General features: G+C 42.8%; 1 protein-coding gene across 1 annotated transcript; it reads left to right on the forward strand.

The window, feature by feature from the left end:
- The first annotated feature begins 1,347 nt into the window (after positions 1-1,347).
- GNL1 (G protein nucleolar 1 (putative)) lies at positions 1,348-27,888 on the forward strand. The gene is made up of 12 exons (XM_039341881.1): positions 1,348-1,551; positions 10,334-10,502; positions 11,363-11,499; positions 12,741-12,892; positions 15,484-15,555; positions 17,357-17,555; positions 19,423-19,518; positions 20,353-20,550; positions 22,488-22,666; positions 24,264-24,426; positions 24,516-24,656; positions 27,459-27,888. The coding sequence occupies exons 1-12, from the start codon at positions 1,476-1,478 to the stop codon at positions 27,758-27,760; spliced, it is 1,884 nt and encodes a 627-aa protein (XP_039197815.1). The 5' UTR covers positions 1,348-1,475; the 3' UTR covers positions 27,761-27,888.
- The last annotated feature ends 24 nt before the right edge of the window (positions 27,889-27,912 follow it).

A 27,912-nucleotide genomic window follows, 5' to 3' on the forward strand; every position in this document is an offset into this window, starting at 1 on the left:
AAAGATGGCTAATATGGCTTTGGATGAACTCCTGTATGTTAAAGATACTGCCCTTGACTGGCATTTGGAATCAACTGATCAAGATATTAATAAGTATATTTTTCTGGTCCTAATCCTGTCTTAAAAATTACTATTTAATATTGGAAAGAAAAATGTTTATATGAATTGCAGTAGTGGATTATTCATATGGTTTGTGGGTCATTACTGATTTCCTTTTTTTAAAATAAAGGAGCCGTACGTTAAAATTTTTCAGAGTTCTGTTTATAATTTTATTATAATTAATCTGATATATTTATAATGTTGAATGTATTTATAATGTTGACGTATTTTTAAAATACCAATATATGTTTTTTAAAATATTAATAATTAAATTCCATCAAACGATTGGCCTCAGGCTGAATTAATCCTGAGTCCATTCCTATATTGTAGTAATATCATTCCGAAGTTTTCAGCTTGTTAGAAAAAGCAAATGAGATTCAGAATATTCCAGGATTACATCAATATTTGTCGACTTTTTAGCCTAACTTGGGAATTCTGGAGATTGAAGTCCAAGCTTCTTTAAGTTTTCATGGTGAGAAAAAAAACACTGGTCTAGGTGAAACATGGGCAAGTCACACAAACTTTTAGGTCTTTCACAATAAATGATAAATATAATAACCGCCTGCCTGTAAAAATGTAGGTATTCTCAAGGAAAAAACGAGCTTTCTGTTATAACTTGACTTGTAGAAATGGATATATCAAAGCTAGATGAATGTGCAATAAAGATGGAGAGCCTATTCTTTTATTTCCTATTGATCAAGGACAGCACTATTCTGTCTGATAAGGATTTCTGAAATAATCTAGACTTTACACACATTTTCCAAATTTTCTTGCTCCTTATTAAAAAAAAGAAAAAAAGCATTGCCAACTAGGACGATCTCCCTCTCCCGCCCCTTTCAGTCATTAACGTGGCCGTAATGAGTTTTTTTATGCCTTTCTACGTCATGCTCGAAGGTATTCCCACCCATCCAACAACCCACGAATAGAATAAATTGAAACGTACAATTTGGTTTAACCCTTCCTCCCCGACTAGAATGGTACATTCCACGGAGGGGGGGAGGAATGATGAACTCCAGGCTTTGCTGCCTTCGATGGTACAATCCATAATCGTTGCTGTCAATTCTTTTCCAAACACGTCACATTCCAACCTCTTTCCCCCCCCTTTTCGCTTGCTCTTAATGGTTTGCCCCAATCACCCCCTGTCCTCCAGCGAGCTGTTTTCCTCCTTTCACGTCACGATCTCTCATTCTTTAGTTCGAGCCGGCTCCGCCCCTTCCACTGTGCTTCCACTCCCTTCCTCCGAGCTTATTGGATCCTTTTCTCCCCGCCGAAGGAGTAATTTTCTCTTAGCTCCTCCCCTCTCCCCTACTCCGGGACTGCGAGTTCGGTGCTGTTGGAGGAGCGGAAAGAGGAGGGGACGGCAGCCGGGACAGGACATGCCCCGCAAGAGGCCGTTCAGCGCTAAGCAGAAGAAGAAGCAGCTGCAGGACAAACGCGAGCGGAAGCGGCAGGGTGAGAGGGGGATCGGGAGGGGGGCGGGGCACCTCTCTCTCTCTAAGAAACGTCTGGATCGTCTTCCTAGCTCCCCTTCCTCCTTAGGAGAATATGCAGGACTGTCCTTGGCACCTGGATTATCCCCATCCCTTCCTCCCCCTCGGATATCCCATAACGTTTTGGAAAGGAGTTGCCCCTTTATCTCGTGGTCTTCCATAGGCACCCACGGGGCGCTCTTCTTGAAGCATTGGTTAGTGGGGGGCGGGGGCGGGGAAAGAAGTGTGACCTTTCCATTTCCTCCTTTTGGGGTGATATGGAGAGAAATTCTTTGTAGGCAACAAAGCTTTCCAGAAAATACTTAGAAAAGCGCTTGATGTTCTCTCTTCTGTTTTGTCTTCCGGAAAATCTGAAGCTAAGGCTAATTTTCTAAGTGGCCCCAAACAAGAAAGGTGGCCCAAATTTAACTAAGGGAAGCAGCATTGTGTTCAGTGCAATTGCACATAAACGTCAACTTTTTCTTGAAGCAGCTAACCCTTCTTAGTGACAAAATTAAGAGAATCCACCTCCTGAGCATTTTAGAAAAAGCAGCAATCCCCTGGCTTCTACTTTCCTCTTTTAGTCTCAGTCAAAAGAAATCCAGGCCATCTTCCTAAATTTTTGCAGAATGATTTTTTCTTTGCTTTCTAAGCCATGCTTGAAAGATAACAGTTTCTTTGTAAAGCTGGATTTCTTTGCCCTAATATCTGCAATGCAGTGGGTATTATATCACTCTCTTTTTTCTCCACTTAAAACTGCTTGTTAGAACTACTATTTATCTCATTGTTAGGTTCAACCTCTTTCCCAAAACTGAGGAGAAGAAATATGTTTCAGACATGGGAAACAGCACTTACCTCTAAAAATATATATGGGGGACCATACACATTCATTATATTCTACTTTTCCTGTTTAATTTTATTTTCTTCCTAGTTATATTTTTTATTAAATATCTCCCAACTTCTCTCTATAAAGCTTTTAATTTTAGAAGAGAGGAGGATTAATATCAAAGAAAACAGGTATGGTGCAGTAATTAAAATGTACTAGGAATGTCCCTTTTGTGTCCAAATGTCAGTGGAATCATAAACCCCCCTAAGTAACCTTGGGCCAAGCATTTGAAGTAGACATATTTCATAGAGTTTTTGTGAGTCTGACAGCACAGGTGATAAGAGAAGTACTCAAAGTACCTTGAGATAAAAATGTAATGAACAATATAGCAATCATAAGAATGGCATTTGTACTGGATGGGTTGTCATAAATCCAGGATTTTTATGTGGGCAGCAAGTCTGAATCCCGCTGCACAATGTGTCTGTTGCATGGAATTTTGTTTAGGATTGCAGTTTCTAGATTTCATGTGACGCGCGTGTAAGCTGCAATTCCCTGCCAAGCTAAGTGGGATCTATCTCCCAAGTGGCAGGAAGGAAAGCAGATGGGGTTACAGAATTTAAGAGGTGTGTTGAGTCCTTCATGGCCTGTCATGCATGACAAGTGGTCTGTGTTTAGTGTGGTGGGTGGCCAATTGCACAAGCATGTTCCATATTGTTCCTCATGATGCTTGATGGTGATGCATATGTGGGTCTAAGTTTTCATTCCTGAGTCAGATATTGCGGTACTATTTTTTTTTTTTCAGAGATAGGACTTTCTAACGAAAGACAGATATGTGTGGGGCATCAATAAAAAAAATCACTTAACCATTCATAACAATATAATACAATCATTTCTGATCTGAGTATATTTAATAATAGCAGGAGTGATCCAGGCTGCCTGATAGATTTTGTTGACTTTAGCATCTTTGGAAGAGGGAGCAAAAGAGAAACCCTGGAGCCTCTTATGTAGTTGGATAAAGTAACCAAGGACATTTTACAAAGGAGACCAATGCCTTTGCAATTAGGAGAAAGAGTGGGGAAATGTAAATGGTTACTGGGCAGAACACTTGGAAAAAAGCTAAGCCTTCACCATCAGGAGTAGGATGACAAAAGCTTTTGGAGGGTTATGAATTGTGTGCTAAAAGTACTGAAATAATCCTGCAGGACATTAAATGGGCAGCTGGCTGGGAGCAAAACTTTTGTCTGGCAGCTTCCAAACACACAACAGAAACAGGGAAAGTAGGCATGTGTCCTTTAACTGATGATCATAATAATCTCTTTTCTGTGGTACACTAGAGTCTAGCAAGTGCATCACATTCAATTCAAACAGTGCCAAGAACATGTTTTTGGGCAGTTTTTCACAGCAGTGTCATTCCAGGGCAATTCAAAATAGATAAAACTCTTTAAGTGACAATTCTGGTGATATAAAACCACAGATATTTTTCAAAGGAAAAACAGTCTATGCCAGGGGTGTCAAACTGGCCGTCCACGGGCCGGATGCGTCATGCCGGAACCACGCTCACCCCATTGCCGGCAATGGAAAAAAAAGTTGCGATACGGCGCGACACGTCACGTGACGTTGCAGGATTGACACACCCTGGTCTATGCAACATTTGCTTAGTTTCCAGCAAGGTTCAAGTGAAGGCTAGACAGTAGCGATCGAGAAGCCAGACATTGCCAAAATAACATGATATCTTGACTAAAAGGCATTTGAATACACGTAGATCTTCAGCCCTTTGAGAGAGCTGGAACTGTAGGCTGCTTGCAATTCATCCTAGTTTGAGAGCCACCCAGAGATGGCTACATCCCCCGTGCCTAACAGCTTTTTAGGTCACAGTAGCTAACAAGGGCATTGAAACCAATCAGAGGAATTTAGAAGGGGTGTAAAGATGCAGGGGTATTTCCACAATTCAGAGCCCACAACTAGTCAACAGATATATTTAGAAGGATTCAGAAGGACACATTGCTCAGCATGGCCTGATATAATGCCATTGTGATTAGGAGCTTTTGATAGTCCTGTATTACAGGGAATAGCGCCAGACTAGCTTTAGTTAAGCCCACAAAGTTAAGCAAGGTCAGGTGTAGCTTGCAGAAGGAGGGGAGGCCACTAGGAAATCTCATAACTGAAAGCTAGACTGGAAAGTCACCCAAAAAACAAAACAAAAGAAAACAAGGGAACCATTTCTAAATTATTACCCCCCTTCCCCAAATGATGGGTTAGTCCTTGAAATGTCTTAAGATGAGGATTTTCAAAAATTTTCAGGCTGCAGAAGCAGTTAGATTACAAAAAAAAGGAGGCAAAAAACTCTAATAATGATGAACTTTTCTTTTTAAGACTCTTAGAAGATCCGGGTTTTAAAAATCCTGCTCTAGGAGTTGAACGCAATTTATAGGAGACTTTATTATCACGTTTTCCCTGTCATACACCTGAATTCATTATTTTACATGTCTTTGCTGAAAAGGAGTTTACATTTCTTTGATAAGTCGATCAGCATACATCAAGATCGTCAGAGTTTGCTCGATTTCTCAAAATGGGCATCCTGATTAAAGGAGAACATGGCAGTGCTTGAATAATAATAATAAAAAAACTCCAGTGGTCTGAAAGAGCTGAGTTATTATTTAGAAGCAATCTTGGCTGACTGCTTTCTCTATAATTGTAGTTCCTGCAGCCAAGTTTTGTATTTGCAATCTAGGTGTTGAGAGTATTTCCATTCTCTATTAGTTTACTTCTTTTTCATGGTATCACAACTTACTTGCTCATCTGTAGGAAAATTTATTGCCATAAAAGATATATGTTTTTATGAACTGCAACTTTTCATCAGATGCATCTGTGCATCTGACAAAGTAAGTTCCAGCTCACAAGAGCTTATGGCTTTTAATAAAAAAAAATGTTATATGTTAGTTGGAAAAGGTGCTACTAGCTCCTGCTGATTTTTTTTTTGCTGTCGGAGACTTTCTCTTACTTTGCTCATCTGCACAGAAGGCATCAGATCAGTGCTGTAAAACTGCAGACAATCACTAGGGGCAGAAGAGATACAGAAAAATTTCAGCTCTTTGTTGCCATCTCCTTGCTATATGAAATTTTGCAAGCTAGATACTATAGTCTTTATCAATATGGAGCTTCTTGCTATCTATAGCTATCCGATTAATGCTTGAAGGCTCTTTTAATTAAACTTTTACCATCCTTTTTTTGTTGGTGCCTTCAAATTAGTCGTGACTCTTGGCAACTGCCTAGACTAGTCCCTGCAGGTTTTTTTGGGTGAGATTTTGGCAGTAGTTTGCCCTTGCGTTCTTTCTAAGTCTAAGACACAGTGATTGGCTCAAGGTCACCCAGATGACTTCGTCCCTAAGGTGGGATTAGGTCTCACACTCTCAGTTTCTAGCCTGGTGCCTTAACTACTACACCAAACTGGCTCTAGCCTTGCCTTGCAAATTAGCCAACAGGTAGCCCAGAAGAGAGTTGAATGTGATGGCTTACTATAGGTCTTCTCACCTATAAGTAAGACAAGTCTACATAATGTTGTTTGCGATATGTGGATGTCATCTTCTATTATTCTCCTTCGAAAGGGCATATGCTTTGCATAAGGGTAAAAACTGACCTGTTTGGACCATTTAGTTTCTCCCCCCCCCACGTAGCAAAGTATCCATCAGTACTTTTTAAAGAATTTATAATTCTTTAAAAGAACCAAGAACCCCAAGAACCAAGAAAAACACGTAGAGTTGCTTTTGAGCTACTTCTTTTTATTGTTTTATTTATTTAATTAAATTATTATGCCGTCCCTCTTCCTATAAGGCAGTGTTTCTAAACCTTGACCATTTTAAGGCATGTGGACTTCAGCTCCCAGAATTCCACAGCCAGCATTGCTGGCTGTGGAATTCTGGGAGTTGAAGTCCACATGCCTTAAAATGGTCAAGATTGAGAAACACTGCTATAAGGTGACTCATTACTTACCTACCAACAGTAATCTTGCTGAACTACAAGTATTCCTGGACTTACAACCATTTGTTTAGTGACCATTCCAAGTTTCAATGGCACTGAAAAAAGTGACTTATGACCGTTTCTCACACTTTTACAACCATTGCAGCATCCTCATGGACACAGGATCAAAATTCAGGTGCTTGGCAACTAATTCATATTTATGATGGTTGCAGTGTTCCTGACAAGCAAAGTTAATGGGGAAGCCAGATTCATTTAACAATCATGTTACTAACTTAAAAACTGAACAGTTGTGGCAAGAAAGGTCGTAAAATGGGGCAAAACTCACTTAACAACTGTCTCGGTTGTGGCTGCAAGCTGAGCACTACCTGAACTTGGAACACGAAAGATGTACTCTGGGAGTTGCTGGGGAAGAGCTTTCTTACAACCAAACTATCTAAACCTTGCTGTCCCTTTGCCCTCTGGAATGCAATCGCTTCCTCCTGGGAATCCAGACTACATTCCACTACATTAATGGCCATAATGGCTTTTCATGATTAGCTTCTTTCTAAGGAACTTGTCTTGTTCTAACTGGCTTCAACTTTGTTGGAAATCTTTTTCACATACTTTCTTTTTCCTCTTGATTTTGTTTTAGCTTTGTTATTTATAGCTTTATTTTACTTTTATTCCACTATAGTAATTAGCATTTTTAAATGTGAACTGACTCTTTTTTTTTTGAGGAAAATCAAGTTAAAGCGCTTTTAAAATAAACACAGGAATCTTGTGGAACGAATGGCCTAACTTTAATTCGGCATATTTGTTTAAAGTTTCTCTAGATTCTTTATTGGTTTTGCGGAAGCAGAAGAACTTAGTAACTGGACATGTTACATTTAATTTAAATATTTTATATATATATATATATATATATATATATATATATATATATATATATATATATATATATCTTTGGTTGTTCGGGTTTTCTCCCACGTAAAATTGGAAGTGTCTTGGCAACCTTTCGACGAAGTCTCATTCGTCATCCTCAGGCCGGCGTTTTCAGCTTCGTGCTTTGAGCAGCAATGTGTGGTCTTAGCTGTTTCTTCCTTTTAACTGCCAGTGGGGGTATGAACTGATTGGGTGGGAGCTTGGCTGTGTTCTGATTGGGTGGAGGTGTGTTCTGAATGGTTAGGGGCTTGGCTGTGCTCTGATTGGCTGGGGGAGTGTTCTGTTTGGTTGTGCTCAGGTTAGTCTGAGTTGCAGAGGGGTTTAAGATTTTGGGCTGCCTTGCTATTTTTTGGCTTCTCGTTCGTGGTTGTGTCTCCTCTTCATGGAGGGTGTCAGTTTGCTTCATGTATGGATTGGAGGGGTTTAAAGTGGCTAATGATGCAGCTGTGGTCTGGCTTCTGGTTTGTGGTCGTGCCTCGTCATCGGTGTGGCTTTGGGTTTGTTTTTTGCGTGGATGTGTGGTGGTGACCTGTGTGGTTTTTGTGAGTGTGGGTCTGGTATCATTTTTTGTGTTAGGGAGTCGTTTGTCAATAAGGGCGGGTTTCCAAATGGCTGGTAGGCGGGAGGTATCATCTCGCTTGTTCATGCTGTGTGGGCGTTTTTCTATCTCGATGGCTTCTCTGATTATTCTGTTATTAAAATGTTCACTTTTGGCAATGGTTCTGGTATTTTTAAAGTCAATTTCATGTCCTGTGGCTTTAAGGTGTTGGACCAGGGAAGATGTTGGTTCCTCTTTTTTGACTGAGTTCTTATGTTCTTCAATGCGTGCACTTATTCTTCTGTTGGTTTGTCCGATGTATGTGGTGGGACAAGTGGTGCATGGGATTTCGTATACTCCTTGATTTTCTAATTCAATTTTATCTTTGGGGTTTCTAAGGATGGTGGATATTTTTCTGTTTGTGCAGAATGCTGTTTTGATGTTGTGTTTATGGAGGATCTTACTGATTCTGTCTGTGATGCCTTTTATGTATGGGAGGAGGGCTTTGCCGTTTTCTTGTTCTTTGTCTTGGATTTTAGTGGGGGTTTCTTTTTGGATTAGGTTTGTAATCTTATTTCTATGGACAAACCAACAGAAGAATAAGTGCACGCATTGAAGAACGTAAGAACTCAGTCAAAAAAGAGGAACCAACATCTTCCCTGGTCCAACACCTTAAAGCCACAGGACATGAAATTGACTTTAAAAATACCAGAACCATTGCCAAAAGTGAACATTTGAATGAACAAGCGAGATGATACCTCCCGCCTACCAGCCATTTGGAAACCCGCCCTTATTGACAAACGACTCCCTAACACAAAAAATGATACCAGACCCACACTCACAAAAACCACACAGGAGGTCACCACCACACATCCACGCAAAAAACAAACCCAAAGTCACACCGATGACGAGGCACGACCACAAACCAGAAGCCAGACCACAGCTGCATCATTAGCCACTTTAAACCCCTCCAATCCATACATGAAGCAAACTGACACCCTCCATGAAGAGGAGACACAACCACGAACGAGAAGCCAAAAAATAGCAAGGCAGCCCAAAATCTTAAACCCCTCTGCAACTCAGACTAACCTAAGCACAACCAAACGAACACTCCCCCAGCCAATCAGAGCACAGCCAAGCCCCTAACCATTCAGAACACACCTCCACCCAATCAGAACACAGCCAAGCTCCCACCCAATCAGTTCATACCCCCACTGGCAGTTAAAAGGAAGAAACAGCTAAGACCACACATTGCTGCTCAAAGCACGAAGCTGAAAACGCTGGCCTGAGGATGACGAATGAGACTTCGTCGAAAGGTTGCCAAGACACTTCCAATTTTACACGGGAGAAAACCCGAACAACCAAAGACCTACATACATACATACATACATACATACATACATACATACATATATATATAAAACAGTGTGTTGCACAGTACTGCTTTCAACTTTCTGGAAATCAAAACAAAGTTACAATGTCAGAAAAAAAATAATTCTTTTGCTTGAAAGGTGCTGTAGAACAATTGATATCTGGATATACTAACAATAGCCGAGACATGTAAAGAACTGTAAAATAATTGATTTTTCTCCCATTTTTTTGCCTAAGAAGTATTATGTATTGTAAGAAAATGACAAGTTTGAAGTTACTATGGACTCTCCTGGGGATACTGATGACCCGGATTTGAAGTTTTGACGGTCACCCACCCATCCCCATAGTCACACATGATGGCACTTTGGGCACTTTGAAAGTGTGCCACATTCAGTGACTGTGTTTTGTGATAGTTTTTGCCAAATACCATTATTTACTTCTGGGGTTGTTTTTTTGGCAAAATCAGTCCAAGCTACACCTCTTGGCCATGTAGACAGGAGGCACCAAAAATGGGCACAAATAGCAGATTAGACTAGGCCAGTAGTGGCGAACCTATGGCACAGGTGCCAGAGGCGGCATTCAGAGCCCTCTTTGTGGGCACACACGCCATCGCCCCAGCCCTGCCACCCCTATAGTCCCCTCACCAGCAGCCCCCCCCCCGGAGGAGAGTTGCCCAGGGTGCAGCCTGCGCAGAGCAGTGCAGCCAAGGACATGGCAGCCGGGTAGCAGAGACAAGACTCTGCCCTTGTGCCCCATTGCATACAGATGATGCTGTGGGGCGCGGACAGAGGGCATGACCACCATGATGTTGCTGGGCCGCCTGGGCGATCTGCTGTTGCGGGCTGTGGAGGTGGTGGGTGGCCCTACGGGCAGGAGAGGCGGAGGCGGGGCAGGGGTGTGGCGGTTTTGGGGCACTCAGTCTTTAAAAGGTTCGCCATCCCTGGACTAGGCTATGCAGCTTGCACAAAACCAGAGCTGACTAAGACTGGTTGACTTTGAAAATCTGAAGAGTACAAAATAGTCTGCCCTTGTTCTGTAGTTGACCATAATGTCAAATGCAGTCACTATTGAAAAAACCATGTGAGATAGGCTAACTTCCTTTGTTTTGGTTTCCCTTTGTTGTCTTTCCAGGCTTTCAGGATGGTGTGAGGTCAAGTTCAAACAGTCGTAGTGGCAGCCATGATCGACATGAGGAGCACACGGACACATCAGATAGCGAGTCTTTCTCTCTGCAGGTCCGCAGGCTCAACCAGCAGCCTCAGATCCGCAAGCCGGGTGAACGGGGCTATGATCCCAACAGGTATTACCCAGGATTAATGAATGAATAACAATTTAAGGCCACCTTCCCCAGCCTGACACTCTCCATCATGAGGGTTAGTTATAAGACAATTGGAGAGGAGCAGAATATGCCCAATCATGTTCTCTGTTGAGGACTACCTCCTTGAAAATCTTCACAAGCTTAGTTCTGCTGGTTGGAATTCCTGGAATCATCATTCCAACATATGGAGGACACCTAGTTATGGAAAGATGAAACCCTTGGGGCTTGTTTGCTTGATTTCTGAGGTTGTGACCATAGAAACTGGTCTGGCATCCATTGTTCAGTGTCAGAAAAGACCAGTTTGATTTCCAACTTCTAAATATTGGCTGAGACTTATCTCTGAAGTGATGATCAGACTTCATGATGCTGTTACCTTTTTATGGAATATTTTGCTTAGCTTCATTGTATTTTTATGATTGTGCCACTTAAGGTTCTCACAAAGTACCCAGCTTATTTTTGTGTTTGTGGTCTGAAAGCAATATTGAAAAGTATTTTGTAATCTATATGCTACTAAAATGGTATGTGTTTGTTCTATTTAGAAACAAGCGTCTCCGGTTTGTGTCTAACCTTTAACTGGTGAAATGATAAGTTTCAAGAGGATAAATTCATAATTAATAAGGCCAAACCTCTTATTGTTATTGGTGTGTTATAGTCCAGTTCAAATGTGGTTCTTCCATCAAGCATCAGCATGCCCAATATTAGGTCCAAGGGATTGAGCAACTCCTTGTAATTATGAACTAAGCAGTGTTATCTAGTTCTGAGTTATAATGGAAGTTCCCTCTAGGGCGCCCCCAGAATAACCCCTCCACTAGTCCCTTATTACTATTTTCTTTACTGGTTAGATACCGGCTGCACTTCGAGCGGGAAAGCAGAGAGGAAGTGGAGCGGAGGAAAAAGATTGCCCGGGAGAAAATTTTGGAACCGGTGCCAGAAATCGAGAGAGAAGTGGACATAGAAGATGTTTACAAGACCGGATCAGGTAGGTGAAGATGGTCAAGAAAAAAGCTTCTCGGTGGGTGAGTGAATCTGAAGGGCTTCTCTCGCCTTCCCCCCGCCATTTTCTCGCTCTTAACAGACTTCCTTCCTGGGCCTCTGAAGGTCTTGCTTCAGGCAGGAGATCTATTTACGCTGAGGAGCTTTTAATTATCTGAAATGCACGAACGAGTCTGAAGATTCAGCACGAACATTCTGCTCCTCCGTCTGTTTCTAAACACAGCATAAATCTCCTCCTGGGTTTTTCCGACAAATGGCCTGCTGGTGGGAAAAAAAAAATTGGAGTTCCAGTCCTAAGATAGCTGAAGGACATCAAGTTGGGGAGGGCTGGTTTGGATACAAGACACTGTTTTTGCCCAATTGTGCTGATTCAGCTGAATCTCAGAATCAGAATAGAGCTGGAAGGAACCTTAGAGGTCTTCTAGTCCAGCCCCCTCTCAAGCAGGAGACCCTATATGATTTCAGACAAGTGGCTGTCCAGTCTCTTCTTAAAAACCTACAGTGATGGAGCGCCCACAACTTCTGAAGACAGGCTGTTCTACTGATTAATTGTTCTCACTGACAGGGAATTTCGCTTTAATTCCAGGTTGTCTCTCTCCTTGATTAGTTTCCATCCGTTGCTCCTTGTCCTGCCTTCAGGCGCTTTGGAAAATAAGTTGACCCCCCCTCCTCTTTGTGGCAACCTCTCAAATACTGGAATACTGCTATCATGTTCCCTCTAATCCTTCTTTCCTCTAGACTGGCCAAACCCAAATCCTGCAACCATTGTTTATATGTTTTAGTCTCCAGGTCTTTAATCACCTTAATTGCTCTTCTCTGCACTTTTTCCAGAGTCTCAACATCTTTTTTGTAATGTGTTGACCAAAAGTGGATGCCGTATTCCTTTACTAAGGAATGGCTTTACTAAGTCTTTATAAATCGGTACTAATACTTCACGTGATTTTGATTCTATGCCTCTGTTTATACAACAAAAGATTGTATTAGCTTTTTTGGCTGCTGCTGCACACTGCTGGCTAGTTAAAGTCTTTATAATTTCACATTCTTCGTACAGGTAGTCCTTGACTTACAGCCGGCACTCGACGATACATAAGTGGGTTTTGAGTTGCAGTTTGGGCATTCGGTCTCTAAAAGGCTCGCCATCACTGTCTTAGAACTTGATTCTCACTTCCTTCACGATGCTGGCAAGTGTTCCTGATGCTTCTTGTGTTTTTCCTTTTTTTCCAATAGTACTTGATTTTCCCAAACGTCCCCCTTGGAATTACCAAATGAACAAGGATCAGTTGTTGGCCCAAGAGGAGAAATGTTTCCGGGAATATCTAGAGAATATCTATAGTACATTCCAGCCCAACCAGTTGAGTTACTTTGAGCACAATCTGGAGGTAAGCTTTGAAAGACCTAAACTGCATCACCCCCAGGCATCCCCTGTGAAGCCCCCAGAATGAGTCACACCCACTGAGACCAGCTTTCTCATTTAGGGAAGAAAGATTTAAGGCCTCTCTATATCATTTAAAGCCCAGAATGCAAGGCACGACTGACTGAAGGTGCTTGTTGTTATTAGTTGCAAAGTCACGTCCAACCCATGGACAATGTTCCTCCAGGCCTTCCTGTCCTCTACCATCTTCTGGAGTCCATTTAAGCTCACGCCTACTGCTTCAGTGACTCCATCCAGCCACCTCATTCTCTGTCGTCCCCTTCTTCTGTTGCCCTCAATCTTTCCCAGCATTGGGCTCTTCTCCAGTGAGTCCTTCCTTCTCATTAGGTGGCCAAAGTACTTGAGTTTCAACTTCAGGATCTGGCCTTCTAAAGAGCAGTCAGGGTTGATCTCCTCTAGGACTGACCGGTTTGATCACCTTGTAGTCCAGAGTGCTTAATGTAGTCTTAATGAGTATAATGGACCCTGGAATTTCTGTCGTACATCATAACAGTTGTATGTTGAGGCACCCACCTGACCCGCCCAATTTTCTGACATTTTTTTTTTGCAAAACTTTTGAGAGCGAACATGGCGGTCGTTAAGGGAAAGTTTTCAGTTATTACGTGAATGCCGCAATTAAGGGAAAGCCGTGGTCATGAAGTGAACCCATTGGCCACAATGGGCTTTTCTTTTGGGGGGGGGCTAGAAACTGGAAATATATGCTGGGTTCGGGCAAAAAAGTCATGGTAAATTATGATTACATGACTGTGGGATGCTTCAAACAGTCCTAAAGGCAGCCTGTTACTAAGTGCCTAAAATGTCATCATGTAATTAGGTGGGGGGTGGGGGTGGGGGGAATATGAGGCAGCCATAGGACTTTCAAGTCTGAGTTGTAAATATCTTTTTGGTGGTGGAGGAGGTCGATTGTAATTTTGAATGGTTGTTAAGTGAGCGGTCGTAAGTCAAGGACTACCTGTATTTCAGCTGTCCACCTGCCAGTGATGACATGGTACCATGGCTCCTTGGCAGGACACAGAGGCCTCTCTGGGTTGAAAAGTATTGTCCACTTTTCTCTTTGGGGAGAGCTTTGAATCTGGGCTGCGAGAAAGCTGCATAATGTTTTCTTATGTGTAGGATACATAATTAACTGTTTTATTTAGCTAACTGCATGCATGTTTTTTGGGAAAGCAGCGATACCCAAAGCACAGAAACAGAATGAAGTGGTAACCAGGAATTAAAGACAGGACAGAATGGAATAGGAGAGAAAATGTAACTACGTTTAATTTATACCAACACTATTTGCTGCACCTCTCACTATGGTGGGGGGGAAGTATTGGGATGGCAATGTAGAAATAAAGTATTTGCTTCTGCTAGGAAAATTAATTCACTTTTTTTCCTATACCCAGAGTATATTTTTCAGTTTCTGTACCAGAAGCTATCGTATATTGTGCACCAGATAATGGGAAAATCTCATGGTCTTTGCATGATTATTGCCCTTGGATATTCGGATTTAGGCTTTTTTTTTCATAGATGAACACAGTGTTATGACACGTTAACAAAATGCTAGTAAAATGCATACATTACAGGCCACACATACCAAATATCTGGTATGCCTGTGCTGATTCTGCCCCTTAAAAAGATAACCTTGTACATCTTCACAAACTGAGTGCCCTAGATTCAGTTCCCTTAATTTACAGTTGTCAAAGGCTGTCCATCAATCTTGATAGTCCATGCCTTTGGAGGAGGGGCATCGGTTTGGGGACGTCTGTTCTTGTATTTTGTAGATGCTTCAAAAAACCCAGTATATTTTGAGGACTAGGATTGATTGGGCAATATTAATTATATGGCCCCCAAGAAGAAAAATTGAAAGGGGCACAAAATCTGTGGGATCCTTGGTACTCTTTGAACTTAGTTGCTGTTTTGCAGATGTTTCATTACACAACTAGGTAATATCATCAGTGCTATAAGTGGGGACAGATGGGAGGTTTGCTTCCTGTTTATATACTAGTGCAATGATGGCAAATCTTTTAGAGACCCAGTGCCCAAACTGCAACCCCAAACCCACTTATTTATTACCGGGTGCCGGATGGGCGTGGTCATGGCAGACTGGGTGGGTGGGGCCAGGATGGCGGGGGCCAGTCCCTCACCATCTCCGGGGCATGGCACGTGTGCCCAAGAGAGGGGTCTCCCTGAGTGCCGCCTCTGGCACGTGTGCCATAGGTTCACCACCACTGTACTAGAGGCTGTCAGTGTTGGTGGGGATGTTGTTGTTGGTCCCTTGATTAGGCTGTTGTTTACAGTTGGATTGTTTGCCTGAGTTGATAGTTCTTTAATTGGGAACTTCTAGAACTGATGACGTTACCTAGTTGGGTAATGAAACGTCTTCCAAGAAAACAACCAAGCTCAGGGAGCACCAAGGACCCCACAGTTCAAACCTGAGTTACAAATATTCTCTTCTGTTAGTAACACAAAGTCTGATCAGGGGTGTTGTGACTGGCTCATTAGGGAAAGATGAATTCTACAGAAGTCTTTTTTTTAATGTTCTGATTTCTTTTCTAGACATGGAGGCAGCTATGGCGTGTATTGGAGATGTCAGACATTGTGTTGCTTATTACAGACATTCGGCATCCGGTGAGAATCCTATTGATGACCGTTGCAGTTTTTTGCTCAGCAGGAGTTATAAGAGTGGCATGGAAGAATCAGATGTTGGCATTCTATTTACTTCTGTAGTTGTTGATTCACATGCTATTTATTCATCCAGGCTTTAAAGATCTGGAGATGTTTGATCATTCATCCTGCCCCAGAGTTCTTTCTCTTTTAAATGATGGAATGAAGAAGCCTTTATTGACAAAGAGACAGTAAACAGTATTAGGGACTCCTAGTAGCAGAAAACAGCCCTCTGACCTAACATTTATCTATATACTGCTAAAGCTCTCGTGTCTGTAACCTTTAACTGGGCAAAATGGTGCATCATAAAGCAAAACCTTTTCAACCAAGATATCTCAAATGGGCTGACTTACAGAACGCACCCAAAATCTGGGACCATAACTTGAAATGTAGCACATTTTATAAAACATTTTATGACATTAAAAGTGATCATAAAGCATTTCATGACATCACACAAAATGTCGTAAAATAGTTCCCGCAGTCAGCTCCTGATGTTTGGCTCTGCTATACAGTTCAACAAGAGCTACTTTCAAGGCAAGGTACATCTCTGCCTTGAATACAAATCTCCCTGAATTTTTAAGAACTTTCCTAATACTTTAGAAGCTCTGCCACTGTTGAAGGCATTGAAGAATCTGGTAAGAAAATATCTCTAAAAGGATGACCTGATAACCCAATGAGTTGTGGGTTGTCTAATTGAAATTAAAACCAGAGAAGTTGACCTTTTCCCTTAGAAATGTTGCTGGATTGAAACATCAGTCAGACTCAAGAAGACAAATGGTTAATGATGAGAGCCGGTTTGGTCTATTGGTTAAGGCACCAGGCTAGAAGGTGGGAGCCGTGTGTTCAAGTCCCATCTTTGCCACAAAAGCCAGCTGGTGATCTTGAGCCGATGACTTTCTTTCAGCCCAGCCCACCTCACAAGGTTGTTGTGGGGAAAATAGAAGAAGGAAGGTATGTGTCAATGCTGCTAACATTGGATGTTTTGCGTTGACAACAGATGGAAATGTAGCCATCTTTTTCCCTTTCGCTTTTAGAGTTAGATGATGCTGGGGGGGGGGATGTGAATGAGACAGACATAACAACACTAAACTTAGTGTGAGAATCAAGGTTATTGAGCCCCAGAGCTGATAAAGAATTGGGCTGGGGAACTGGAGAGGAAGCCCAAGCTTCAAGCTAATTGGGGAATGTGATTTATGACTGTTAATTGGAGGAGGAAATTATGCTTTGATACTATGTGCCCAGGGGAGGGGAATTCAGGTTTTGGCTTCGTTTATGTAGTGCTGATATTATGCTATTTGAATAAAAGATTCTTTAAGGTAAACAATGCCTTGAAGTTCTTTTGAAGAGTTTTCTCTGTCGGAACCATGACAGTATGTTGGATATTTCACTGCCTTGAGTTATTTGTAAAAATAAAAAAAGGAAAAAGGAAATCACTGTTTCCAGGCACTGTTTTAGAGAAGCGTAGATTTAAATGACTAACTACAGCTAACGAGCCACATTTGTGTTCATGTTAACATATGGGGTTCTAATTTTCCACAATGCATAAAGCAGGCATGTCAAACTGCTGGCCCACGGGCTGGATGCGTCACGCTGAAACCACGCCCACCCCATTTCCGGCAATGGGGAAAAAGTTGTCGCGCAACGTCATGTGACGTCGCAGGTTTGACATGCCGGACCTAGAAAATTGAAATCAGGATGATGTTTTATTTTTCTAAATTTCCCCATTCTATTTTTTTTTTCTCTTTCTCAAAACTTTCTTGTTCAGGTCATTAACTTCTCTCCAGCTCTCTATGAGTTTGTCACCAAGCAGATGAAGAAAAACCTCATCTTAGTGCTGAACAAGATTGATTTAGCCCCACCAGCCCTGGTGGTGGCCTGGAAGCATTATTTCAAGAGCCGGTTCCCTGAGATCCACGTGATCTGTTTCACTTCTTATCCACAGCAAGACCAAGATCCCAGTGCAGGTATTTTGTGAAATATATTCATAAACTTTCATGTCTGTCAAGGGATGTTCATGTTTCAATGTAGTTCTGTGTTGGTTGAACTGTCACAGGCTTAGCACAGCACCGTAGGCTATGAGAGAAATAGCAGAATTATCAGTTGGTTTGTTTTCTTTTTTATTTTCCTTATAAGAAAAAGATTGTAGGCCAAGGTATGTAGAAAAAGTCCTCATTTAAGGTGTTTGTTGCTTTGGTCTTTAAAAACAATGAACGTTCAGGATGCCTTCTTGGCAAAAATACATGTAGTCCTCAACTTATGACTGATTGCTTAGAGACTGCTGTAAGTTACAACAAACTTCCCTAGAGCTACTTATGACCCAATTTCAAAGTTCCAGCCGCTATTCCCCTCCTTCCCCGCAGTCACATGATTGCATTTTGGTCACTTGGCAGTTGGCTTGCATTTATGGCCGTTTGCAGCATTCTATGCTCGTGTTACTGCAATTTGGGACTTTTTTTTGGTCAGAAATTAGTATTTACTTCCTGTTTCTGGCAAAAGCACCCATTAAACACAGCGTGTTTGCTCAACTACCGTATTTGCTTAACTGCCTCAAAAAAGGTCATAAAATTAAGACACAGTCACATGGTGACTCCCTTTACAATTGCTGCGACTTATGACCATAATTCCAGGTTCAGTTATATTCATATGGAAGTGGTTTGCCTTCAACTTCCTCTGGAATATTTCTTTAACTACATTTTGAGACTTCTTAGGAGCCGTGGTGGTGCAGTGGTTAGAATACAGCATTGCAGGCTGACTCCCTGCTAACTGCCAGGAGTTTGATCCTGACCGGCTCAATTTGACTCAGTCTCCCATCTTTCCGAGGTCGATAAAATGAAGACCCAGATTGTTGGGGGCAATATGCTGACTCTGTAAACCACTCAGAAAGGGCTGTAAAGCACTGTGAAACAGTACATAAGTCTAAGTCTACCGGTATTTCTCTTCTTGACCAACCAATGTCAGGGAAATGCTACTGTGTTTCCCCCAAAATAAGACCGGGTCTTTTTTTTTTCTTTTCCTCCAAAAGAGACACCAGGTCTTATTTTCAGGGTAGGTCTTACCTCACCTCCGGCACCGACAGCCCCACCCAGCCGGTCTACTTCTTCTGGAACTGAAGTTCTGCTGCTACATTCGGGCCTGCATTTTGCAGTCAGGCCTTTCTAGAAGGCCTAAGCAGCCGAATACCAAGCTATGGTGTTCAGCTGCTGAAGCATTGCAGAACCGAGCTACGGATTGAATCTGTAGCTCAGTTCTTGGCTTCCAGAAAGCCCTGTGACTGAGAAATGGAGGCCTGGCTGCAGAAGAAGCTTCAGAAAAAGTGGGCTGGCAAGGAGAGGCCTCGCTGCAAGGTAAGTGGGTGCAGAGCACATGGGGCAGCTCCATCCCCCCACTCTAGTTTGGTTTTTAGGTGTGTGCCTCTCCCCAAAACTAGGGCTTATTTTTGGGATAGGGCTTATATTAGCTCACCCCTAAAAATCAAGCTAGCGCTTATTGTTGGTGTAGGCCTTACTTTCGGGGAAACACGGTACTTCTTGCCAATGTCAATGTTAACATTGATGTGGGGACAAGTAACAGGATTTATTGAGATATTTTGGACCTCTCTATGTTCTGGCTAGCATTGAAAATAACCGGGCAGTCAACAATGTAAACAATATCAAGATCATTCTTATCAGTAATAATTTATTACATTTATATGCTACTCAACTCCCAGGAACTCTTGAGTGGTTTGTGGCCTTGATTCCTCCCCTATTCACTACCTCACGTGTCATGGATATTATCCAACTTTTGGCTTCAAATCTTGACCCGGAATCTTCTGCCTTTTTTTCTTCCTTGCAGTGTTTAAAAAACGTCGGAAGCGTCGAAAGGGGTGGAGCACAGCTATGGGGCCCAATCAGCTACTGAGCTCCTGTGAGGCAATCACAGCTGGCAAAGGTGTGACTGCTCTTACATTTTGGCTGGATCTGTTTTGACATAGGATGTAATTGCTCTAAAACTCAGAGCCATTGTGGTTCACTTTGGGGTTAGCAAGGAAAAGTACCAGAAGTTGAAGGTGCAAATAAGCTATTTTCTTTTCTTTAAAACCCAGCCACTTTGGTTCAGTTGACTAAAGAATAAGCTCTGGCTTAGCTTATATATTCAGAAGTGTTCTCCAGTCTGTCAGTAAATTTGGAGTAAAATGGTTTCAACAAGGTCACATAACAAACAAACAAACAAATACAAGCATGCATTCCAATTTCCTTCATTTAATTTGATACATACATTGGGCAACAAATTGCACATTTTAATTTTGTTTATTTTTTTACCCCTTTATAATTTTTATAAACAACCTGAGGCAGTGAACATACCTAATACTCCTTCCTCCTCCTATTTTCCCCACAACAACAGCTTTGTGAGGTGAGTTGGGCTGAGAGGGAGTGACTGGCCCAGCTGGCTTTCATGTCTAAGGTAGCACTAGAACTCACAGTCTCCTGGTTTCTAGGCCAGCACCTTAACTACTAGACCAAACTGGCTCTCATTTATTTATTTCTAGATTTCTATCTCACCTTTTCACAATATTTGCATAATTCAAGGCACTGCACGTAGCAGGTCCCCTATGAGGTGGTTTGGGGTGACAGACAAGGACAGTGGCCAACCAGCTGGCTTCATGCCTAAGGCAGGCCTAGAACTCACTGTCTTCTGGCTTTTGATTCAGGACTTTCACCTCCACTACACTTAAGTGGCTGGTTATTTCTGCTATTATTGTAATTTCCCCTCTCTTTTTGACAGTGGACTTGAGTAGTTGGAAGGAGAAGATTGAGCGGGATGCTGCTGGCGCTGGCATGCCGCTGGATGACTCTGAGGAAGAGGAAGAAGATGACCGAAGTATGATCGTGCTGGTGGAGCATCATACAGATGTAGCTATGGAGGGTGGTGGAATCTCCCAGGAACTCTACAAAGATGGAATTTTGACAGTCGGCTGCGTAGGTGAGTTAGCCTTCAAAGCTACCCAGCAGGACACTGTCCGGGAGAGAGCAGAGTATTTCCAGGACTACCTTCAAGGCTTGGTGAAATTACTACCCAGGTGCTGAAGAAGGACGTGGACTAAGTCAGGTCCAGGCCTGCATACAAAACACAAAGCTAGCTGTGTATTACTGACAGGGCAATCCTGTACATATGTATTTGGAAGCAGAGGTAGTCCTCTGCTTAGGGCCAAAATGGAGCCCCAGAATTTCAGTTGTATGTTGTTGTGGCTGTACGTCGAAGCACCATGTGACCGGGCTTGAATGTATGATTATTTTTATGATAGTCAGAAAGCAAGTTAGCATGGTTGTTAAGTGAATCGCATGGTTGTTAAATGAACCATCTGGTCATCAAACAAACCCAGCATATCCAATGGGTGTTTTGGGGGTTTCTTGCCAGAAAACATTGCAAGTCATGGTCATGTGGGTGCAGAACATGGCAACCGGTTGTAAGTGCAAGTTGGTTGCCAAGTACCCAGAACATGATCACATGATGCGGGTGGTGGTGGTGGTGGTAGTGGTGGTGGTCATTACAACTTGAGGATGGGTCATAACTAGTTTTTTATAAAGTCCGCTGTAACTTCAAATGGCCATTGAACGACCAGTTGTAAGTTGAGAACTACAATCCCTCTAATGCAGGAGTCTTCAAACTTGGCCCTTTTATGATTTGTGGACTTCAACTCTCAGAATTCCTCAGCTGAGGAGTTCTGGGAGTTGAAGTCCACAAGTCATAAAAGGGCCAAGTTTGAAGACCCCTGCTCTAATGCCTACTGAATTCACAGGACTTATTTTAAAGTAAACAAATTTTGGATGGCAGCTAAAGTGCTAAAGTGGCTAAAGTGTTGGGTTCCTCTTGGTGGGATTTGGGTTCAGGTTCTCCCTTGTTCATGGATCTCTTGGCTGAAAGTTGCAGCCAGCTTTTTCTCTTTGACCAAATTAATTTCATAGAATGATTATGGGAATATCCACCCTAAGCCCCTCACAAGGAAAGGTGAGATCAAACAGGAGGCTAGCAAAACCTCAATTTAATGGACTCCTATTTAGTTATGACGGGCATAATTTCTGTCTAGACATTCCCCCACCTCTAGAATGCTGTAATAGTCATGTTCATTGCACTTAAAGTAGTCCAGACAAGATGCTCAGGAAATACACAAAAGAAAAAGGTTAAATTTCTTATTTGCCCCATTGTGCATAATTTTGCAATATGATATCATGATGCAAATGACATTGGTTTACGTCACGGCTTCCAGACGCAAATCAAGCAGAGTGACCCACATTACTATTTTGCATGATTTGTGTCATGACACCATTATGCGGATTGATTTGAATTTCATAGTCTCGTATTTAATGGACATTTGGGATGAAGGGGCACTTCTTCCCCAGAACAGCCCATTAAATCCAAGTTTTCTTTAATAACAGCTAAAAATCTGGAATGCAGTACATCATTATAACTTGCTGATTAGAGGTGCTAAATATAGCCGCTGTAGTTTCGCCTTGGTTCTTGGCTAAGGTTTTGAATGGATGAAAAGATAACTTGGCGATGGTTTAGTTTCAGGAGTCTCCGAACTTGGCAACTTTAAGGCAAGGCTAGCTGAGGAATTCTGGGAGTTGAAGTCCACAAGTCTTAACATCGCCAAATTTGGAGACCCCTGGCTTAATTGGTATAGATGGAACTTGCCCTATGCAGACTGAAAAAAAGAGGGAAGCTGATTCCTGCTATATCAATTTGTTATAATAAATAAGCAAGGAAGTTGAGGTGGACTACCTGCCCCAATGTTTGGTTTCATGGAAAAACTGGAGGGTCCCTCAAGCAAACCTTTCATGGCAACAGCTTTGATTAATGGTGGAGATTGATGAGAAGAGCCATTTTGATGTTGCCCTTCCCTTTCCACTTCCCTACAGGCTTTCCCAACGTGGGCAAGTCCTCCCTTATCAATGGACTGGTGGGCCGCAAAGTGGTGAGCGTCTCCCGCACTCCTGGTCACACCAAGTATTTCCAGACCTACTTCCTTACACCCACGGTCAAGTTGTGTGATTGTCCAGGGCTCATCTTCCCGTCTGTTGTTGACAGGAAACAGCAGGTAAGAGTTGGAAAAGGGAAAAAATCGGTAAAGGTTTCCTGTCTAGCATGAATAGCCCTTGGGATGTAATTGAATATAAATGTGAACTGTGTTGTCAAACTCCAGTGCTGTGCGAATACATGCTCAAAAGATTGTGACTAGCTGCATAAAGGACTGAACATAGAAAGTTTTCTTATACTGTAAATAGTTGGACTATTATTCTGTGTCTCTGCAGTAGGACTTCTCTAGTCTCCAGAAAAGAGTTTCTCCAAGTTAACCTTGAACTGAATTTTCTTCCAACTCATGGTGCAAAATGCAAGATAGTGAGAATTTTAAATGATTTCTCTAGGGCTTATTCACATGCAGGTATTACGATCACTCAGCCTATTCTGGTGGGGAGTATTGTTAACACAGTATATCTCCAATCTGGCTGTGGTAAGGTTAGATTTAATTCCAAAAAGATGCTTTGACATTTGCAGAGGTACAATCCTATCTGCAACTATGTAAAATCACCATGTCTTTTCTTGGGCTTCCCTCTATCTTCAATACTTCAAAGGCACATTTGAGATAAAAGAATTGCAGACGGTTGCTTTGCTGATGTTTTTATGAGCTTTGAAGCATCTTTCTTTGAAGCATCTTTCCAGTTAGCCTTACTCTGCTAACTGGAAAATCCATTTATTTCCTATATTAGTGTAGTGCTGTGATGAAAATTGCAGTTGAAGGCAATTATTATTATTATTTATTTGTATCCTGCCTTTATTATTTTTACAAATAGCTTAAGGTGGTGAACATATCCGATGCATCTTCTCCTATTTTCCCCACAACAATCCTGTGAGATGAATATTAGGCTAAGAAAGAGAGTGACTCTGTGCTTTTCTAACTCCTTGACTGAGGGCCAAGGAAAAAATAAATGAGTGGACATTAAATCTGAAAAAGCCCACTTATATTGCTGAGGCCTCTGGATCTGACTGATGAACATGTGTGAATCAACTGGAAAAAGCTTAAAAGACAGATGGAAGGTCTCAAGTACCAAGGCTTGAGCAACCATCAGCGTCCCTTTCAGCTTATGAAGGCTTATGTAAGGCTACTTCAGTATATTTCTATTGAGACAAGACTAGGGGGTGTGCAGGGAAATTATAATAGAAAAATGTCGTGTTCTGTGATGATTGCAGAAAAACGTCTCTTCGCTTGTTAAAAATCAGTTCTCTGCCCACCAGGCTGCACTGCCGGGGCATGGAATGTTTCATGGCTGCAGAAGATGAGACAACCAGATGCCCTTTGATGAGAGTACCGCAAACTCGAATCTCCTATATTGGAGCATCTGCTAAATTAAAACAATGAAAAATCAGACTGAGGGAGAGACTTTGTTTCTGAGCTTCTATTATGCAATTCAGGGGTGGTAATTGGAAATAATACAAGATGACTCAATGTTGCTGAGAGATGAGTCTTCTGCTGCAGGAGATGATGTTTTGAGCTAGATTTGTGTCTTTTGTCAAAAAACAACAACACCCCATCTCCCTCCTTCTCTTCAGTTTTTTTAGCCTGCCAACACCTGCAGAGTAAATCCAATAGCAACTCCTGGCAAGCAACAAATCCTTTTTTTTTGTTTAATTTTCAGATATTGGCTGGTATCTACCCTATTTCCCAGATCCAGGAGCCCTATACTTCTGTGGGGCACTTGGCTAGCTGGATTCCGGTGCAGGCCTTGCTCAAGCTGCGGCATCCGGATGCCGAACACGGCAAGGCTGAACCCCCTTGGTGTGCCTGGGATGTATGTGAAGGTAACGGTGCTGAAGAAACTTCTCCAGCTGAGTCAGATGTTCAATGTGGCTCTAACTCCCTACTACGTCCTCTTCTCTGTTTTTTTCAGCCTGGGCTGAGAAACGAGGTTACAAGACAGCCAAAGGAGCCCGGAATGATGTTTACCGAGCAGCCAACAGTCTTCTACGCCTCGCAGTGGACGGGCGGCTCTGTGTCTGTATGCGGCCTCCAGGCTACACGTCACAGAAAGGTCTCTGACAAGAAGCCCCTGTAGCAGTTTCTCCACCACCTCCAAAGGGAAGTGGGGAATCTTGGACAGTGGAACAGCTCGCCTTCAGAAATCGTGGGCGCTCCATCACTGGAGGTTTTTCAGAAGAGAGTGGACAGTCACTTGTTTGAGATGGTATAGTCCAGGGGTAGGCAACCTTGGCTCTTTTATGACTCGTGGACTTCAACTCCCAGAATTCCTGAGCCAGCATGGCTCAGCTTGGAAACCTCTCCCTTTCCCCTCAGCATGGCTGGCTCAGGAATTCTGGGAGTTGAAGTCCACCAGTCATAAAAGAGTCAAGGTTGCCTACCCCTGGTATAGGTTCTCCTGCTTGAGCAGGAGGCTGGACTAGAAGACCTCCAAGATCCCTTCCAGCTCTATTCTATTCAATCTCTAGCCTGGTGCTCTTTAGATAGGTGGGACTTCTGTGATTCTCATTGAATCCAGCATGTTTGGCAGGTTTCCAGGCTGGAGAAAAGTGGTCAAGGAAAAGAGGCAGGCGTAATGAAGGACTCACACCTAGCTGGCCTGGAAAGGATTACCATATCCTGATAAATTCCCGCTTGCTTTTCTCAATACCAATAGTTCTTGACTTACGGCCACAGTTGAGCCCAGAATAACCATTGCTAAGCAAGGCAATTGTTGAGTGAATTTTGCTCCTTTTTTTTGTTTTTTTTGCCACAGTTATTAAGTGAATCCTGAGGCTCTTAAACAAATCTGGCTTCCTGCATTGACTTTGCTTGTTGAAAGCCGGCGGGGAAGGTTGCAAAAGGTGATCACGTGACCCTGGGAAAATGCAATCGTCATAAATACATGCCAGTTGCCAAGCGCCTGAATTTGGATCATGTGACCATGGATTGCTGCAATAGTCGTAGCTCTGAAAAATGGTCATAAGCCATATTTTTTTCAGTGCCGTGGTCACATTTCAATAGTCATGAAACGAAAATGGTTGTAAAGGTGAAGGTCCGTTCTCCGAGTTTGTGGGTTGGTTTCCGAACGTCTCGTTACCAGGCCAGGTAACATCTTCAGCGGAGTTTAAGGGATGTCAGCTTCAAGTGTTCTTCTGTTTGTAAGGGCTTCATGGGTGGGTGTGTCAAGTGAGGGTCTTGTGATGGGTCCGGTGTGAGTCATCAGTAAGAGGCTTGTGATGGGTCTTGTGATGGGTCGGTTACATCAGGTCAGGGTCATTGGGAGGTGAACTGCTGGTGGGGGGCAGGGGGGCTTGCGTGAGTTGGTGGAGGGTCGGTGCCATCTCTGGTTGGCTGTGAGGTTGATTTGGATTCTGAGGGGTTCGTAGGCTGCTTGTCAGTCGATGCATCTGTTGATGGCATTGCTTGTGGAGCGCCAGGCTTCGATGAACTCACGAGCGTGGTGGGTGGTAGCTTGGCCAATGAGTTTATTGTTGCCCCAATCAAACTGGTGTTGTTTGGTGTCGGTCCTACACCCCAGCTACACATATTCACCATGAATGGTTGTAAGTTGAGGACTACCTGTACAGGTACCGAGTCCTATTTCATGTCCATTAAAGATATGAGCAGCATGATGCTTAGTTGCCAAGCGTGAAGGAGATCCATGTGCAAGCAGTGGGGATATCTTCATGGAATTCCTCCATCTATGTTTTCTGAATGTTGATCCTTATGTGCCGGTGGCCACGATTTGAGCCATGCTAGCGAACTCTCAGAAATGAATATTGAGAGCGAACATAAAGTGGAATTTATGTTCAGAGAGTCCAGCATCCTGTCCTGTTTTATTTGTATTATGCTATTATATTTGCATTGACAAAGCAAACGCAAGGTAATCCTCGACTTACAACCCAAACTGAGCCCAAAACGTATGTTGCTTAGTGAGACAGTTGTTAAAGTGAATTTTACCCCATTTTACAACCTTTCTTGCCACAGGTGTTAAGGGAATCCTTACAGCTATTACGTTACTAACACAGTTCTGAAGTGAATCTAACTTCCCCATTGATGTTGCTTGTCAAAAGGTCGCAAAAGGTGATCACATCACCCTGGTACACTGCAACCCGTCATAAATATGAGTCAGTTGCCAAGCATTTGAATTTTGATCACGTGACCGCGGGGATGCGGCAACAGTTGTAAGTGTGAAAAACGGTCACAAGTCCCTTTTTTCAGTAATGTTGCAACTTTGAACGGTCACTAAATGAACTCTTGCATGTTGAGGACTGCCTGTATTATTTTATGTGCACTCCAACATCTGGACTACGCCAGCGTTGAAGTTGGCACAGAGCAATGGAAAGGGAATGAAGAGTATAACTAAGTGCAATGAAAGCCAAAATTAGAATCAGCTTTCGAAATAATGAACAATTAAATGCTTGGCAAAAGGTGTTGTTTTGACATCTTCCTACCTACTGGGGAATATTAGAAGCATATTATGCACAATGGTTTGTGCAGAGTATTAGCATAAATATTGTAACTACGGCTCGGCGTTTTTCTGCAGCAGAAAGAGTCTCTTTTGCAGACTCTTTTCTGCAAAGAGTCCAGAACAGTGTTTCTCAACCTTGACAATTTTAAGGCATGTGGACTTCAACTCCCAGAATTCCACAGCCAGCGTTGCTGGCTGTGGAATTCTGGGAGTTGAAGTCCACATGCCTTAAAATTGTCAAGGTTGAGAAACACTGGTCCAGAAGATGGCAGAGTCTTCTGGACTCTTCACAAAAGTGATCAGGCTTTGCTAGAAATAGTGGCTGAGGCCAGAAGACGGCCTAAGACTGTCCCCGGCGATGGGCGCTTTGTTTCTCACGCCTCCATTTTGTTCTCTCTGCAGCCATGTGGGAGCATCACCCCGAGACGGTTGAGATGGCAGCTTTGCAGGAGGCTCACCGCCGAGACGGGAAAGGCAGCTCTGCCGAGGAAAACGAAGGGGAGGAAGAAGAGGAGGATGAAATCTCCAGCTCGGGAGAGGAAGAGGACGAAGAGAAAGACCGGGATGCCGACGAAGAAGGCGAGGAGGAAGAGGAGCCCCTCTCGGCCCCCAAGAGTGGGCCCAGCCAGCCGGCCCCTCCCAGAAAGGGAAAGTTACTGACCCAGAACTTGTTTGCTTTGCTTGGGGAGGATGAATGTCAGTAGCTTCCCCTTTTGGACTAAGGGATGGGCGATAGATTTGCCCAGCCCAACCCAGCCGCCCTCCCCGTTGTGCATTCCCCAGCTCCGGAGCTGCCGCGGTGTACCAATAAAGGTGATGTTTATTTCCTGGCCCACCTTTGTGGCTGTGGAGAGGT

The sequence above is a fragment of the Crotalus tigris genome, unplaced genomic scaffold, assembly GCF_016545835.1.
Source record: "Crotalus tigris isolate CLP2741 ecotype Arizona unplaced genomic scaffold, ASM1654583v1 scf7180000017773.841730, whole genome shotgun sequence".
Classification (NCBI taxonomy): Eukaryota; Metazoa; Chordata; class Lepidosauria; order Squamata; family Viperidae; genus Crotalus; species Crotalus tigris.

Coding starts and splice junctions, on each gene's coding strand:
- GNL1 (XM_039341881.1), top strand. CDS start 1,476: ATGCCCCGCAAGAGGCCGTTCAGCGCTAAGCAGAAGAAGAAGCAGCTG. Junction 11,500..12,740: donor TGTTTACAAGACCGGATCAG/GTAGGTGAAGAT, acceptor TTTTTCCAATAG/TACTTGATTTTCCCAAACGT. Junction 17,556..19,422: donor AGACCAAGATCCCAGTGCAG/GTATTTTGTGAA, acceptor TCTTCCTTGCAG/TGTTTAAAAAACGTCGGAAG.